This window comes from Bubalus bubalis, chromosome 18, assembly GCF_019923935.1.
Source record: "Bubalus bubalis isolate 160015118507 breed Murrah chromosome 18, NDDB_SH_1, whole genome shotgun sequence".
Classification (NCBI taxonomy): domain Eukaryota; kingdom Metazoa; phylum Chordata; class Mammalia; order Artiodactyla; family Bovidae; genus Bubalus; species Bubalus bubalis.
The window spans coordinates 4,742,867-4,760,327 of NC_059174.1; the positions used below are offsets into that span (position 1 = coordinate 4,742,867).

General features: G+C 45.4%; 1 protein-coding gene and 1 non-coding gene across 2 annotated transcripts in view; one reads left to right on the top strand and one right to left on the bottom strand.

Annotated features, from left to right (window-relative positions):
- Window positions 1-17,461, top strand: part of VAT1L (vesicle amine transport 1 like) — a 165,615-nt gene that overhangs the window by 27,052 nt on the left and 121,102 nt on the right. The window contains exons 2-3 of the mRNA XM_006074050.3: window positions 3,532-3,661; window positions 7,890-8,105. Of these exons, the coding sequence (XP_006074112.1) occupies window positions 3,532-3,661; window positions 7,890-8,105 (346 nt within the window). The remainder of the gene's footprint in view (window positions 1-3,531; window positions 3,662-7,889; window positions 8,106-17,461) is intronic.
- On the bottom strand, window positions 7,056-7,211 carry LOC112580479. The gene has a single exon (XR_003104877.2). It is a non-coding gene; the product is annotated as a small nucleolar RNA SNORA15 (small nucleolar RNA).

The following is a 17,461-nucleotide window of genomic DNA, read 5'->3' on the forward strand; positions in this document are numbered from 1 at the left end:
TGAGGCAGAAACCACACACATAACCCAATGAACACATATGTGAAGTATCCAAGGACCCCTTAGATATCTGACGGCAGGGGGCACATGGGGCAAGGTGGCACCCCAGGTGAAGAGTGGACTCTTCCATCCTTGATAATTCAGCAGTGAGGTGTGTATAGCTGACCCTGGTGGAAGCTGCTGGGTTGGCTCTGCGACCTGGCTCAGTCCTATCTTTTGACATCCTCTCTGGTACCAAGTTGTTTTCTTGATGCATGTTTTCCAATTCATAGTTTCTGAGATCCAGTTCTTGGACCAGCTCGTTTGCTTTATGCTGAATGGGCTCCTGCTCAAACTAGGAACGGCCACTCCTCCAACACTGGGTCCAATCACTGGTACAGTCAGCTGGCAAAGAGATAGGAAGTTATAAATGTGGTCCCCGGATGTGGCCCCCTTCATCAAGGGCAGTGGATGAAGTCCCTGTGAAGAGGGACTAGGGTGTCATCTGTGAGGTCCCCGGTTCTGGACTTGGCTTGGATTTGGATCCTGACTTTGACAGTTTCCACACATGAGACTTTACACAAGTAACTTGTTGAGCCTAAGTTTCCTCATCTGAAAAGTGGGTATGATAGTTCATACTTTGTAGGAGTGTTGTTGAGTCTTAAATAACAAAAGGAAACTGTTTATCCCAGTCTCTGCCCCAAATGAAGCCCTCAGTAAATGCTGGTTGGCCCCATTTGAGGAGGAGGTGCATGGGCAGACACCATGAAACAGGTCTGATGTAGCATAAAGGGGCTTCGTCACCACCTCGTCACTTCCTCTCTGCTGAGATAAACAACACTGACCCATCCCCCCTCACGTGGGACACACCTCCTTCATGTTTCCATCCTGAAGGTGACTGGCTTCCTCCACCATCCTGACTGCATGCCTCACTAAGGCAATGGGGTGCTCCTGGCTCTGTAAGGTCTTGGCCCTTATAGAGGCTAAGCCCTTATATAAGGCTCTATAAGTCTTGGCCCTTCTCTCTGGCATTGAGTAGCTGCTTCCTCATTTATAATCACTGCACCCGCTTCATGCTGGATGGAAACTGAAGGCTGCCCTACGGAGCAGTGTGACAGGCATCTCAGCTGAAACCTTGTCCAAGGGGCTGGCACATTTACAACACTGTCAAGTCATCTCTTCTGCCATTTCTCCATCAGGGGTCTTGGGAAATCATGTTTTCACATGGAGGATATAACATGGTGAGCTGAAATATGTGTGAAATGAGATGGAGTGTTTGATTTGGGACGTAGAAATTCCTTTTATTGTTATACAGTGATGCTTTATTTATTTGATTGTGTTGGAAAATGGGCTATTTCACAGAAGCGAAGCTTACAGATAGCTCAAGTTTTCCCATTTCAGCTCTGAAACGATTTTTCACTCTTATTTAATGGGAATCTTCCCAAAATATATCTCACACTTCAGCCTTCTTAATAGAAGACACGGATATTATTATTATTGAATACGTACTTTTTACTTGGCACAATGCCTGACTCTCATCAGTTTTCCCAACAACCCTGTGATACAGGTGCTCTCATAACCCCCATTTCACAGATGAGGAAACTGAGGCTTAGAGAGGTTGCATAACCAACCCAAGGTTACCCAGGGAGAAGTCGTGGAATTGAGACTTTATTCAGCCACATTATTGGAGAACATTTTGGTTACTAAGTGGCCCTAAGAACTATTAAACATCGAAACAGGATCGTTGGAAGTCTACACACGCATTTCAGAAGGGTGTCCATGACTCTGAGCATCCCTTGGCTGTTTTCTAAAAGGCATTAGTACTCAACCTGGCAGCACGTGTTTTTGAATATTCATGAATATTCCTTCATTCAGTGTATGTTGCTTTAGTACCTACTATGTTGCTGTGGGTACGAGGCATGCCAGGTATTCCGGGAGCCAAGAAGTGTGAGGCATGCAGCTGTCTTCAGAAAGGGCACACGTCAGAGATACTTCGGTGGGGGGAATATGTGAATCTGGCCTTATTTGTGGCTAGAAAAACCTTGAGAAAGGGGTGACTCTAATCCACCTTTCAAGGAAGTCACCCTCCTTGCCCCTATCCATTGCTATGGATGAGACTGACAGGTGGAGACCAGAGGTGGTAGGTAGACGTCCTGTGTCCCTGGCTCCAAAGAGGCCGAGGAAGAAACGGACAAGCTGTGTTTAAGAAAGAGTTCAAGTCTTCTGCTTGCAAGAGAAGCTGTGGTCAAAGGCCTTGGGCCAGACCGAGGACTTTGGTTTCTCCAACCCATGTCTTCCTTAGATGGCAGCTTGTGAAAACAGGAAGTATGTTAGAGCCACATGTGGTGTGAAAAAAATAAATGTTCGTGTATTTCACATGCATGCATTCTCACTTCATTCCTTCACAGCTGTTAAATGCAATTCTCAATTGTAGCTCTTAAAAAAACAGCCAATAGTTTGGAACATTGGTAGCATCATTAGAATCAAGTATGTGGATTTCCAAGGCAATGACTTTGATATAGTTTAATGATAACTTTCTTACTTCAAAAGCAATATGTCTATAGAGAATACCAAACGATTTCTCTCAGCCAGAGACAACTCAGGTTTTTGAAACAAGCCTTCCAGTCTTCCCACACCCACTGGCCTGTCCCTTTGACCTCTCTCTTTCGAGTCACCGTCCTGCAGGTGAACCCAGCCTGGTCTCTTGATGGCTCCCAGTCACCGTTACGGCCGGCCTTTATGTCACGGTGCCGGTGTAGGTCTGTGAGATGGTTGAAAGTGAAAGCGAAAGTTGCCCAGTCATGTCTGACTCTGCGACCCTGGAATTCTTCAGGCCAGAGTACTGGAGTGGGTAGCCGTTCCCTTCTCCAGGGGTCTTCCCAATCCAGGGATAGACCCCCGGTCTCCCACATTGCAGGTGGATTCTTTACCAGCTGAGCCACAAAGGAAGCCTAAGAATACTGGAGTGGGTAGCCTGGGCCTTCTCCAGAGGATCTTCCCGACCCAGGAATGGAACCGGGGTCTCCTGCATTGCAGGCGGGTTCTTTACCAGCTGAGCTACTTGTGACAGTCTTTTTGAGACCTTTTAAGTTAGATCTTTTTTTCTCTTTCTTTTTCATAGATTGGTGGCTGGCCATTATGTCTGGCTGCTTTCTGTGTTTCTTCTTGTAAGCTCTTCCTAGTATTTTTTAACTCTCAGTTAAGTGCTAGAATGGCTAATGACCAGGCTAGTCAATACATTTTTAGAGTTAGAGTCAGGAGGCTGTGAGTGGGGACAACGAGGCTCTCTCTTGAATTAGAGCGTGAATGCTGCAGATGCCATTTGAAGGGCTGAGAAAGCATGAGTTGTCTAGAGAGATCATTGTTTTGCTTTCTTGGTGACATCTAGCTAAGTAACATTACTATTAGACACATTTTCCCAGAAAGTTAAAAAAGAAAGAAGAGAAGAACTGGGGGAGGAAGGGGAGGGAGGGGATAGGAAGGAAAGAAGAGTCAAGCCAGTGCTTTCTTTCCATCTCATCGTAAATTTCTCTCTTTTCGTTTTGCTGTTTACAGTGGTTTAAACTTCATTGACTTGATGGTGCGCCAGGGGAATATTGACAACCCTCCCAAGACCCCGCTGGTGCCAGGATTTGAGTGTTCTGGGATTGTTGAAGCCCTAGGGGACAGCGTTAAAGGATTTGAGGTAATGTTTTGACTTCTGACTGAAAGGGTGATATTTATCTGGAATCTATTGAAATAATACAAGATTAAACAAAACATTATGCAAACTGCATTTGAAATCATCTGTAACGTGTCTTCTTGTTATTTGCTTTTTAAAATTTATTTCAATTGAAGGATAATTGCCTGATAGTAGCGTGTTGATTTCTGCCATACGAGTGAGTCAGCCATGGGCACGCATATGTCCCCTAACTCCTGAACCTCCCCCGCCCCGCCCCGCCCCGCCCCTCACACAGCATGGCCTGGAGCTCCCCGTGCTGTCAGCAGCTCCCATCAGCTATCTGTTTCACACACGATGTTCATAAGTGATAGGACTTTCCCAGTGTCTCGTGCCTTTCTCAGGGACCCTCTTGTTACAACTCCTGGCGACAGTCTGGTGAAGTGGCCAGGGGAAACCTTAGCACCCCCTTTATTCACTTTATAGCTGTTAAAAAGATTTTTAAAAAGAAAAATGTTTTTTTAAAAAGATTAAAATGAATACAACTATGGATTTGGCCGTGGCTCCTCTCTCTACCCATGGCTCCCATTTCACCACCACATCAGGCTCAGAAGTTAATTACAAAATGCAAAGGTTGGTGAGAAATAGCCTCTGTGTTTTATAATTTTGTGCCTTTAAATATCTGTTTAACCAATGCATTTAAGTGATCACTTATAAGTCATTATTTCAGACATTGAGAAAGGGCATTTTTGGATGAAAAATTTAAAGACAAAGGGTACAGGTATCTGACAATGAGACAGAATTGGCTATGGGTTGGTGGCTTGGGGAGTAAGACAAATCTACACAGGGTTATTATATAATTCTGTTTTTGTACATGTGTATAACTCCCAATAACAAAATTTTTAATCACTGAAAAGATCCTTTTTACCATTACCATGCAAATCAAATAGGATCTGGTCTATAAAAACTGAAAACCTATGGGCAAATCAACTACACAAAATTGTGGTAGTTGAGAGCAAGAAAAGCCATTGGAAACCAGGCATAAGAGCTCTCACTCAACTTTAGTGCTTCCCCACGGAGAGACGAAGAGACCTCACACTTGAGAATCCACCATAACCAGAAACATGGGCAAGTTACTGTTTTTCAGCCCCATCACAACCCTGCAAGGTAAAGATTATTATCCCCTTAGAGATGAAGTTCAGAAGGGTTTGGTAATTTTCCATGAGGTCAGAATGAGAGCAAGTAGAAGGTGAACCTGAATTCAAACCACTAGAGAATTTTGACTCTTCCTACAGTCCCACAGTCTTTACCCCTCCTCCCCACCTGCAAATGCTGCATTGTATGGTTAATACAGGAAGAAAAATCCTGTACAAGGCAATGCCAAAATCCCCTTGGAATCGATTTTGAGCCTGCTGCTTGGTCTCAGTGCCTTGAAGCCTCCGTATACTTTGAAAATATCAATATGCTCCAAATTCATTATGATGAATGTCTGGACCCCTCAACCAGCTCATCTGTCTTTTTGTCAGTGGTTTCCAGATAACACGGCAGAAAAACGTTCAGAGAGAAGTAATTGTGCTTTTTCTTTTCTTCTCTATGACTTTACATTTTCTGTCCCCAGGTAGGCAATATAACCAGAGGCAGCACCGTCTCTCCCTGAAAATGCTGCGTATAAGAAATACAATCTGTTCTTCATTCCTCCACGTGGTCCCAAAGGAAAAGAGCATATCGTTTGCTCTATCAATCCTGAGCACTGGATAAACAACCCATCATTTTAGGGATGGGTTGACCTTGGTTTATAGAGAGGAATCACTGTGCCTGATTATATATATTTTCCCTTATGTATGAACTTTCTTTTGCTAGTTAGCCCTGGCTTGCTTATTGTCAGATTGATCCATCATCTCCTCCACTCCTCCTCCAGTCCTTTCAGCTGCACAAATAAAAGAAGCCACCTACGGGTTTCTAGTCAGGGCGTGATTGGGGAGAAAAACCAATACTAATATGCCCTCTGTAAGTCTGACTTAAGATTTTCAATCATGTTGGAGATAGAATTCCACACAGCAACACACGGAACAGCTAGCTCTCTTGGCTTGATCGATTACAAGGAAGCCTTGAAAAATTATTGCTGGGAGCACTGCAGAAAAGGAATCATTTGGGCTTCGTTGCCAAAAACTAATTTCTTTTCCCTAACAGAATCAAATAATGAGGTGAATTAGATATTTTTTAAAAAGTTTCCCACCTCTGGACTCTGAGATTAGGGTTTATCTGATGGCTGACCCCTCTGTTTGACATTTTGATAATGAGATGAGAGGGAGGCCTGGAGCAGACCACTCTGCTGGGATGGCGCGACCATTACTGTCAGGGTGGTCTGGGGTGGCATGACCATCACTGTCACGGTGGGTGAGATACTCTTTTCCCACACTCTGTTTACACTGCATGTCATCAGCTACTCTGTGGTGCTCTGATAGAGCTTTAGGTTTGCATGACTCTGAAAAAGGAGGATGCCGGTATTAGACCTGAGCGATCCTCTGGTCCAAGCCCTCGCACCTGCCATGATATTCCTGACATCATCCTTTGATTCTCAATGCTTCCAAGGATTGACACTCACTGCCCATGAGACAACCTCTCCCACCCATCAGTTTCTTCATTAGACAGCTCTTCCTCTGCTTCATGAAACTCAGTGGGTCAAATATTTAGCTTTTGATCATTAAACTGTGAATTCCATGGGAGATCAGGAACCAGTCTTTTTAAGAGTTAGAACTGATTGTTCTTTGCTCAGTTTACATGCACCATGCCATGTAGGTTGCTTGCTTATTATATTATTTAATCTCATAAGGAGCTGTTCCTAATATTAAACCCATGTAAGAGCCAAGGAAACTGAAACTTAAAGACCTTAGACTAATATTCCCAGACTTGGTAGGTTTCCCCTGTTGCACACACTTATATAACTCTGTGTCTTCTTTGTAGCACTTAGGTGTAATGAATTAACTATTTGTATCTGGAGTCAGCCTTGCTATGTTCCCATCCAGGTCCAGCTGCTCTCTGGCTGCATGATTTTTGGGTCAGATCAGTGATGTGACCTTCTCTTTGCTTCAGTTTAAGTGTCTGCAAAAACCTCTCATTGTTCATCTGTAGTATGGAGCTATAAAAAAAACCAGTTTCATGGGAGGCTTTTGTGGTTGTTTGTTGAACAGAGGTAAAAGAGAAAGGCTAAACTAGAAGAAAACAGTAGAATCAATTACTAAAAAAAAAAGTAAACTAAAACACAGATATATGAAAGCCATTAGTTTACTGAGAAATCACTATGAGGGTAACAATTTGAATATTGCACTGAAGAGTCACAGTACAAGCCTAACATCAGATAGCAGAATGGTTCCATTAAACTAGCACTTGGCAACTCTTATAAGCTGTTCGTGATGGTTTACTTTGTATTTCCCTTGAATAATGATATGTTATGGGGAAAAAAAAAAACTTAGCACACGATTATAATCACTTTAAAGGGAAGACCACCCTTTTCTTTTCTGCCTGGTGTCTGGCTATGTAAACCACTGATTAAAAAAACCGCAGTCTTCAGCCCTGCCTCATCTGATCAGGAGGTAAACCACGTGACAGCCTTAGGATAAGTCTGCCCTATGATACGTGTGTGCCTCACACCCGCGGGCATTCTCCTATTTCTCTCTGAGCCTGGTTGCTTTTATTCAATTCCCTGCACTCAGATTTACATGACTTTTCTGCCGCACCACGTTTCACATCTAATGCCATCGGTAATCCGGTGCTAACCTTTGATGCAAATACTGCAGTGAACTAGCTTGGCAGGGAATCAATACGGGCTGCGAGAGAACCACAGAGAGCAGACTGACTCCCAGCCCTGGCCCTCTGACCCTCCACGTCCTGAAACAGGGAGATTAGATGAGAGGTCGGATCGGTAATGTGACCTTCTGACGCTAACATTCCAAGGCGTGCAACGTGGGGCACGTCATATATATTTATGGTCCGGAAGAGGGAAAGAGACCCTGGCTTCCATGGCCTCTGGGAAGCTTGCAGAGATTGGTTCAGAGCATCCACAAATGCCTCAAAAGGCAGGTGAGGTGAAGGTGTGCATATTTTAGGGTTTGAGGTTTCTTCCCCGCCCCCGCCCCCCCCCACCTCCTCCCCGGGAAGGACTCTATAGTTTTTGCTAGATCGTTAAAGTGTATTTGAGAAATCTCTCAAAAAAGATTAAGAAACATCCACTCACACCGTGCTTCCCTCTCGCCAGATCGGGGACCGCGTCATGGCATTTGTCAATTACAGCGCCTGGGCAGAGGTGGTGTGCACACCTGTGGAATTTGTCTACAAGATCCCCGAGGACATGAGCTTCTCTGAGGCCGCTGCCTTCCCCATGAACTTCGTCACCGCCTACATGATGCTCTTCGAAGTCGCCAACCTCCGAGAAGGGATGTCTGTGCTCATACACTCGGCTGGCGGCGGCGTGGTGAGTGGGCTGCTGTGCGTCCTCCTCCCCGAGGTCAGGGTGGAGAGGGTGGAGTGACATGCAGTTGATGATGTTTCTTTGTGAGCTGTGTCCATTCGTAGAGATAGATGATCAGTGTGGTTCTCCTGAATCTCATGTGCGTGGCAGAGTTCATAAGGACAAATGTGTTGGGGTTAATGTGAGCCTCAGAGATGGTTTCTTTGGAGTTTGGAAAGATCTCCTAGATGGTGTGTCTCAGTGGTGGATTCTGTAGAGAAGCAGTCACTCTCAGCCTTGGCATCCCAGTGAATCTTCATGTCAATCACTGTGAGATGCTCCATAGGTCATGTACAACTAACATTATCTGAAATACCAAAATAGCGGAGGATTTACTCTTTTCAATAAGTTGCCACAAGTTCGTGATACTTCCCAGAGTAATGGTGTCCTTGTTCATTTCTGTTCTGATATGTTTTCTTGAGTGGGAGGGAGGCAGATAGAGATTGTACCAGCACGTGGGAATGGACTTCAACCTACGTCTACCCCTGCGAGCAGTTGCTTGTAGGAATGTCACCTGGAGGGTGTGTTTTGACAAGGGAGGAAATGAAGGAAATTAAAATTGCTGCCCTGGAGCTCAGGAATGGCAGAGATTTCTCTCATGGTTTGGATGGATCTCAGTACTAGTCACATCATATGTACTGCCCGCCTGCCCCATGGCAAGCACTGTGTTCCCCTAGGTGTCTTGGGGTTGGAGAACTCCAACCTTTGAGAATGAGAGGTACTTGTGGTCATTCACTAAGTCATGTCTTGACTGGGAAATTCCATGGACAGAGAGTGAGAGATGTTACTCATTAACTCAGCCACTGTGCATTGAATACATACTACGTCTTGGGCTCTATGGGGATAGAGATTAAAAAGAGAGGGTCTGGATACACTGTCCAGTAGGGTGTGAGAGGTTCTTGGTGTTGAGGATTCTGTCGTTTTATGAACTCAGAGATGAACTCTTAGGTTGCGTATATCTTAAAGATTTTTTCATTGGTGGTTCTACTAAGGTTTTTTTTTTTTTAATCTTGGCTTTCTACAACTACCAAAACCTTATATACTGTAAAACTCATTTCTGGTTTTCCTTTCCAAGAAGACAAGCTCACATACAAAGATATGAAGGCAAAACTTCAGGAATGCCTTTAAGAAGAGTATCTTCAATCACTTTAGCAAATTTGCCAATGTCTTTTGACCATGAGTAAAGATACAATAAAAGTTAAATATCCCCCAGAAAAGAAAAGGATTTCAGTGCCAGTGAATCTGTTAACAGCAAGCAAGCCATTTAGAACGCTGGCATTTATGAGCTCGGTGTGCTCGGCACGTGAAGTGTGAGAGACCTGTTTTCCTTTTATCGACCTCAGTGCCAGGCTTTACAGTGGAGCTGGCTGGATTCAGTTCTGCTGAGAGTCTGTGTCGAAACATCGGCATTGACGTTGTTTGGTTATATGTTTTGATTTTTTGTTTTTCATTTGAGTTTGTTCTTCTTGGAACCAAGAGAAATGTATCAGGGACCTGGGTCTCACAAAAGAGAAAAAAACGTCTTGGGAAATAACAGAAGTTCTTACCATGCCTTATTCTGGGCTCACAGACACGAAAGGACTAAACTCTGAACTAAACTAAAGGACAGTAAGAACTAAAATGTGAAACAGGAAGGAACTGGGGAAAAGGGACAACGAGGGTAGATAACTAATGGGGCATATAATGCAGGCTTTGATGTCTTATAGCTTTGCTGAAGCTTCTTGGCTTCCTAAGAGTGGGTTGTGCAAAGGGAGAAAAATGATCAGCCATGTGGACTTGTGGTCATTTGATGGAAATAAACGAGTCACTAGGGAAACCATAACCAGTACTGGGGTGTTGTTTGTTAGTTACTTTGTTTTTGGCCAGGCCATGCAGGTTGTGGGATCTCAGTTCCTCCACCAGGTATCAAACCCATGCTCCTGCAGTGAAAGCCCAGAGTCTTAACCACCGAGCCACCAGGGAACTCCCAGTGCTGGATTTTAAGACCAGGGATAATTATCTGTCGTTTCTCATAAGAAATGTATGCTGACATGTAATGAACATCCACTCACAAAACAGTTACCATAAATGCAACTTCTTCTGTGATGCTGTTTCTTATGTGTGCTTCTTACATAGTCTAATGTGCTTCTTACATAGCACTAAAGTAAAGCAAAATTTAGTGAAAGTGAATAGCCTGGGGCCAAAAGGATGTGGTCTGGCTAAACCCAAGGACACTTGAAGGGTGGGGTTGGACTTCCCAGCTCTCAGGTGCTTGGGTCTCTGCCGGGGACCAGCCCCGGCTGATCCAGGGTATTCGAAGGAGAGACGGCTAGGCGAGGGTCAGGGAACAACTGCTTAATTACACTTTAATTAAGGATACAAAGAGTAATAGAATAAGGATAGCTCAGTGAGGAAATTCAGTGGAGAAAAGCGGCTGAAATAAGGATAGCTCAGTAGGAAAATTCAGTGGAGAAAAGAAGCTGAGTGGCTTGGTTTACGCGGAAAATCAATATAACCCGTGACACCAGGTTAGCTCTGACCACGGAGGCCGCAGGCGCCCTCTCGAATAGCGGAAGGTGCCCCACCTTAGACACCTTCTCGAGTGGGTCTTAGAAGCCCAGGCAAATAAATGGTCGCAGAGGACATCCGCGCTCCAGATGGACGCTCAGCTGGAATTTGGGAGAGAGAGTGACATGGGCATACCAAGTTTCAGTGAACAAGGCCCGCACTTTATTTTCCAAAGTAGTTTTTATACCTTAAGGTATGCATAGAGGATAATGGGGGAAGGGGTGGAGTCATGCAAGGACAGCAGTTCCTGGTTCTAATCTAAGCCAGGCTTTCAAACTTATCATATGCAAAAGTTCAGGTGATTGACATCATCTTCTGGCCCGGAGGCCTGTTAACATTTTAAGAAACTTATTTTTCTCTAAAGGTGATTATTCCAAAGTCAGGCACCAGCCTTCCAAAAAGCATTGGACAAAGCTGCATTTTACATTTCTATACACCCATTATATCAATCAATACACTGCCAAAGACACAGTAGGTAAGGAGTATGGAGACTTAGCAGCAAACATTGGCCCAACAAGTGAAAAACCCTTCACCAATACATTTTCTAATCAATCTTTTAACTACTCAAAGGAATCTGTGTTTAGGCAGTTTAGAACATCTCCTGCCTCTCACAGTTGGGAGGCTCTGAACAATCACATGTGGCCGGAAAAACCTATTCAGGCAGGCTAGAGGATTTCCAAAGGAGTTTGTAGGTTGAAACACTGTCACATCCAAGAATTATTAACTGGAGCTGTACGCTAACTCTTTTTTCAGAGAGAGGTAGTGGGCGACAGCCCCCCGTAAAGTCAGAGGTGTAGGTGAAAGCACAAAGCAGAAAGTAGGCAGACTCTGGTTTTGGGGGTAGATGCTCGAGAATTTCCAGGGGGACTCCTGAGGCTCGATCCCGCCTTTGCGTATGCCGAGCCTCCTTCCTCATGACCTTTGTCATGGGCGGAGTGCCTCACGCTGGCTCCCGGCAGTGATAGAATTCCAGTTGAGCTATTACAGATCCTCACTCAATATGCAATATGCCGGCTCCCAGCATCGGTCTCTAAATAGCATTTTTCCCAATCAAGATTTTATGGGTGGTATGTGGCATGGGGGCTTCCCAGGTGGCACTAGTGATAAAGAACCTGCCTGCCCATGCAGGAGACAAAAGACATGGGTTCGATCCCTAGGTTGGGAAGATGCCCTAGAGAAGGGCATGGGAACTCACTCCAGTGTTCTTGCCTGGAGAATCTCATGGACAGAGGAGCTTGGTGGGCTATGGTCCATAGGGTCACAAAGAATCAAACACAACTGAAATGACTTAGCACGCACAAATACGCATGCAGCATGGAGTTCAAGGTTACCGTGAGAGGAAAGTCTTTTTGCCAAGCACATATCCACATATGTGAACACTCAAGTGAGATGGGGTGGACGTGACACAGTCTTATAAAAAACCAACAGGTTCTGAAGGGAGCCCAGACCATGTCACCACCCCACGGTGGAAAGACCAGCGGGCCGCCTCCGGGGCAGACCTAGATTCCTCCCGAGAAGACAGCCAGCCACTGCCCTCATGATGTGGGGGTGGGCTCCCTGGGGAGTACTTTTCATGCGCTGTGATGCTCTGGAGAGGTACAGGGTGTTGCCCATCACTGTTGGATAAGTTTGGCCCAGCTGCTGTGGGCAGCAGGAGACATGAGACATGGGTTCAACCCCTGGGTTGGGAAGATCCTCTAGAAGAGGAAATGGCAACCCACTCCAGTGTTCTTCCCTGGAGAATCCCATGGACAGAGGAGCCTGGTGGGCTATGGTCCATAGGGTCACAAAGGGTCAGACGTGACTGAAGCGACTTGGTGCACAGCACAGCTGTGGTAGGCAGGGTGATTCTCTCTTTCTCTCTCCATCCTGACTCCCCCCACCCCACCCCAGACATCCAGGTCCTAATCCCTTATATAGCAAAAGGGATTGTGCAGATGGGATTAAGGAAAGGACCTTGAGGTGGAGAGACCCTTCTGGATTATCCAGGTGGGTCTGATAAAAAGAGTCAGAAGGAGATTCAGATGTTACACCGCTGGACCATAAGCCAAGGGCTGTGGGCAGCCCCTCGATGCTGAAAGAGACAGAGAAAGGGACTCCCCTGGAGCTTCCAGAAGGAACACAACCCTGCTAAAAACCTTGATTTTAGCCTCAGGCAACCCATTTTGGATTTCTGATCTCCAGAACTGCAATATAAAACCTCTGTATATAATGTAATATATATCCTATTACAATATAAAACTCTGGAAGAATAAATTGGTTTTATTTGTTTTTAGCCATGGAACTAGATGGTAATTTTTTGCAGCAACAATAGGAAATGAATTCATAGAGCTACTTTCTCTGGGTTGTTTCTCTTTTCATGGTTAAAAGCCAGTAATAAATTGCAAAACTAGGATTCACACCCTCCTCTGGCTGATTCGAACATACTTCTCTTTCCACTCAACAACTCCATCATTCATTCCTTCATTTATTCATTCATTCAACACATATTTGTTCACCTTCTACTTTAGTGCCAGCTATAGACATTTCTAAGAGCCAAAAAGGCTGTGGCCTGGGTATATGGTTAACTTGATGATGATCAGATGACAAAGCAGATTCAACCTAATTAGGATAAAGTTTGCTAAACTGAGTTCATATAAAGTGTGCAGTCCCCATGGTACCAAGACTTCGTCTGTCTGACTTTATCAGAGGCTGTGAAGCAGAATTTGCAGACAGGAAGTGAGAAATGCCAACCTAAACGTGATTTGGAAAGAAACTTTAATATTGTATAGGGAAATAATTCAATCCAGAGCCAGTCACTTTCTCATCGAAATTGCCCGAGTCTCCACTGCTCTGTCCGATCTCTGAAGATACCGTTGATTTCCTCTGATAGTAGCAGAGTCAGATGGTCCGAGAAGATAACACACCTAATCAAATCTCTGTGTGTTCTCAGTTGCTCAGTCGTGTCCAACTCTTTGCAGCCCCTTGGACTCTAGCCCGCCAGGCTCCTCTGTCCATGGAATTTTTCAGACAAGAATATTGGAGTGGGTTGCCCACTTCCTACTCCAGGGGATCTTCCCAACTCAGGGACTTAACCACTGTCTCTTGCATCTCCTGTGTTGGATTCTTTACCAGTAGCGCCACCAATCAAGTCTTTGTCAGTCGCTCAGTCATGTCTGACTCTTTGCGACCCCATGGACTGTAGCCCGCCAGGCTTCTCTGTCCATGGGATTTCCCAGGCAAGACACTGGAGCGGGTTGCCATCTCCTTCTCCAGGGGATCTTCCTAATTCAGGGATCAAACCTGTGTCTCCTGCATCGGCAGGTGTATTCTTTACCACTGATTTGTTACCGCTACATCATAAATGCAGTAAACACTTGTGAACCAAAACGCTGTTGCAAGCCATTTTTTATGGCCTAGAAAACGTATTTGCTGAGCTAAGGAGAGTCCCATCCTTGATTTAATCTCAGAAAAAAAAAAAATCACTGCTAGGGATCTTGTAAATTTCAGCCTAGTAAGCCGTCTTTGGCGGTCTAGCTCATGCCATTGCACATTCTGAATATTGTTCCAAGTTTCCTCTCTGCATCTGGTGTGCATTATTAGTTGAATGATGCCCCCTCTTCAAGGCCCTGTGGCCGTTTCACCCATATCCCCCTCCATCATCCCATGGTCCAGCTATGCTTAGTCTGTACTCTTCAGCACCCAACTAGAGGGCACATGCGTGAGATCTCAGAGCCAGAAGGAGACGAAGACACCCAGTTGTGACCCATGCCAGCTGTGTACCAGGGTCATTGTAAACAGAATTCATGTAGCCCTCATAACAACCATCCCCGAGAGAGAGTACGTAGCAGGGAAGACTTCAGACCATGAGTTCTAGAGCTGGGCTCCCTGAGCTTAGTCCCAGCTCCATCTTCCAACCTCTTGGAGAGTCGACTTTCTCATTTGTAAAGCGGGGTAACATTATGGCCAGCCTCAGGCAGTACCTCTGAACTTGAAGCAGTATACTTACACATGATAAACACCCAGTAAAAATGAGCTATTGTAATTTCCCAGATCCAGAGTTTCAGAGTTGTTTCCAAGCCCACAACCGTTCATTAGATGGAAGGATCAAATTTGAACTCGGAATTCCAGGGCCAGGAACTCCCCCATCCATCGCTCTTGAGATTGCCCCACAGAGCCGGCCTCAAAACTGTCTGCACCGCCCCTGTCTTCTGTCTGCCCCCTACCCTATGCCCTGGATAAGAGGGTCTACACCATAGCAAGACCTCCGAATCCCCAGGAGCCTGCAATTCTTGGAAACGGAATCTCTGAAAATTTTAAGAGGATAAAGTGCCTCTGTCATATCCTTAAATATCCATGTCATATCCATGAATAATAGAAGAGATGAGGATTAACTGCATCTCAGCCATCAGCAGGAAGGGCTGTGGCCTGGGGACCCCCTGGGATGCATAAGACCCTCATTCTGTAACCGCTGACCCCGAGAAACAGGCCCTCACCCTCCTAAATGTCAAAGATGCTGCAGAGATGTGTCATGGCACCAGGCCCCACCTCCCTGCTTCTGGAAACCTCTGATGCTGGCTGCCATTGCCTGACTTTCACAAGTCAGCAATATACCTTAGGTTAAGAAAAACATATCTAAAAACATTTCTTCCAAGCTAGGTCTATGTCTGGATCAGCCTCACTTGATCTTTATTTTTAGTTGCTTTTAACTTCTTTACAGTAAGTCATGAGTGAGCCAAAGAAACTATCTTTATTATAAACATTATAAAGGTTAAATTTGGCCTCTGAGACAGAGGCTTTGTTCATTCAATATTCGTTGAACATATATATCAGATCATGAGGGAATAAGAGCTGAAATAGAGTTCAGTAATTTCCATTCAGTGGCTGTGAGGTAGATACTGTTTCATCCCCGTTATAACAGAGGAAATTAAGACACAGAGAGGTTGAGTTACCTCTTTCAGGTCACCCAGCCATAGAGAGGATGGGCTTGCATGTGTACTTGGGTCTCTTTGAATATAGAGCTCGTGTTTTTTAAGTACTGGGAAGGCCATGTGCAGAGAAACCCAGCTTCTGCTTAGAATGAAGTGGAATGGATTCCTCTCTCTGGGTTTTGTCGGTGGGCTTCCCCCCACCCCAGGAGCTGAGGACAGTCTTGGGGGTTACTCAGGAGAGTTGAGCTATCTTCAGGAGGAGAAGGGGGCCATCCGCTGATACAACCAGCCTTCCAAGAGGCAGGCGGATTTAGTGCTGAAGCATCTCCTCTTGTTAATTTCCCAGCTGGAAATAAGCTCTAGGCTGCCGTGTCCCTCAAGGCAGGGATGGTGTGAACTCCTCAACACTATATCCTGAGCACACAGCCCAGTGCCCAGTATACTGGGGTTACTTGCTGAGTATTTGTAGAGGGAAAGAAGGGAGAAAGGGGCAGAAGGAATGAAGGGGGAAAAGGCAGCATTTACGTTAGTTATAGAGACAGTACAGAACTTCAAGTGCTCAGATTCCAAAGTCTGAGCTGGTTTTCATCCTAGCTTCTCTGTTTTCCAGGTGAGAGACCTTGAATAAGTGCTTTAACTCCCTTGGATCTTATTTCTTCATCTGTAAAAATGGATATAATATCGATCTCAGTTTTGGTACAGCATTTTAAAAGGGGTTTATGGAGTGGGCTTTGCAGGCTAGCCGGTACAGGAGACCAGTGTCAGCTGCGGTTATTACTATTATCATCATGTTATTATTATCACTCTCTGGTTAGAAAATATTACTCAGGGCCACTGTGGCACTTGAACAGCCTGAAGCAAGAGAGCAACAAATCAGGCCGCCAGCGGGCGGCTGGTTGCTGGAACCTGGAGCAAGGGGCAGGTAAAGCGATCTCAGCATCCTTTGTTCATCCTCCCAGACAGGTGTCTGCACAATGATCTCATGAATTAGCGGGGCTGTCACACAAGCCCCTTTTCAAGCATCACTTTCCTCAAACACATAAGACATAATTAGACTTGTAGAAAAATGTACCTCCGTACTTCCAGCCCTTGGACGCGCGCTGAGAACTCCAAACAGACAGACTAGTCTTGCTGAGTTTATATAACCCCAGGGACCCATCCACTTCCCAGCAACCCACTTGAAAGGCCACACTTGCTTTTCAGAATATTATTGCCCATATTAAGATGAAAAAAAAAAACAAACCTGTTCAGCTGGGAAAGTGTGCAATGTACAGCAAGAAGCAGCCTCGCCTGTTCTCATGGGCACCCACCAGGCTGTCAACCGTGGTCCCCGCCCTCTACCCATCCCCGGCTGGCCACTGGTCCCTCTGACGGTGTCCATCCTGTGGCTCACTTCATGAGAAACTCCAGAGAATCCCCCACGCAGCCCCTGTTCAAACCGCGCTTGGGCTCCTCAACCGTTTGACTGGATAGAGAGATGAACTCTCAGCCTCACCTTTGCTCACACAAGCCTGAGTCCTTCTCGCACCCTGCTCCCTGTTCTTCCCACCCTCCACCCCACACTTGCTCATAATTCCCTGCCCTCCCCACTGCCAGCCCCTGTCTCTCTCATCTCTCTTTGCCTGGCTCTGTCTCTATCTGCATCTTTCTCTGCATCTCTATCTCTTGCTTTTTCTTTCTTCGTATCTTTCTGTCTCTGTTCTTCCCTCTCCATTTCTCTCTCTCCTTCCTTCCTTGCTTTTATCTTTTTCTCATTCCTTCCTTTTTTCTTCTTTCCTTTGTCTTTTTCTCTCTCCCCTTCCTTTCTCCCTTTCTGTCCTTCCTTTCATCTTTCCTCCCTTCTCTCTCTTTCTATTTTCCTCC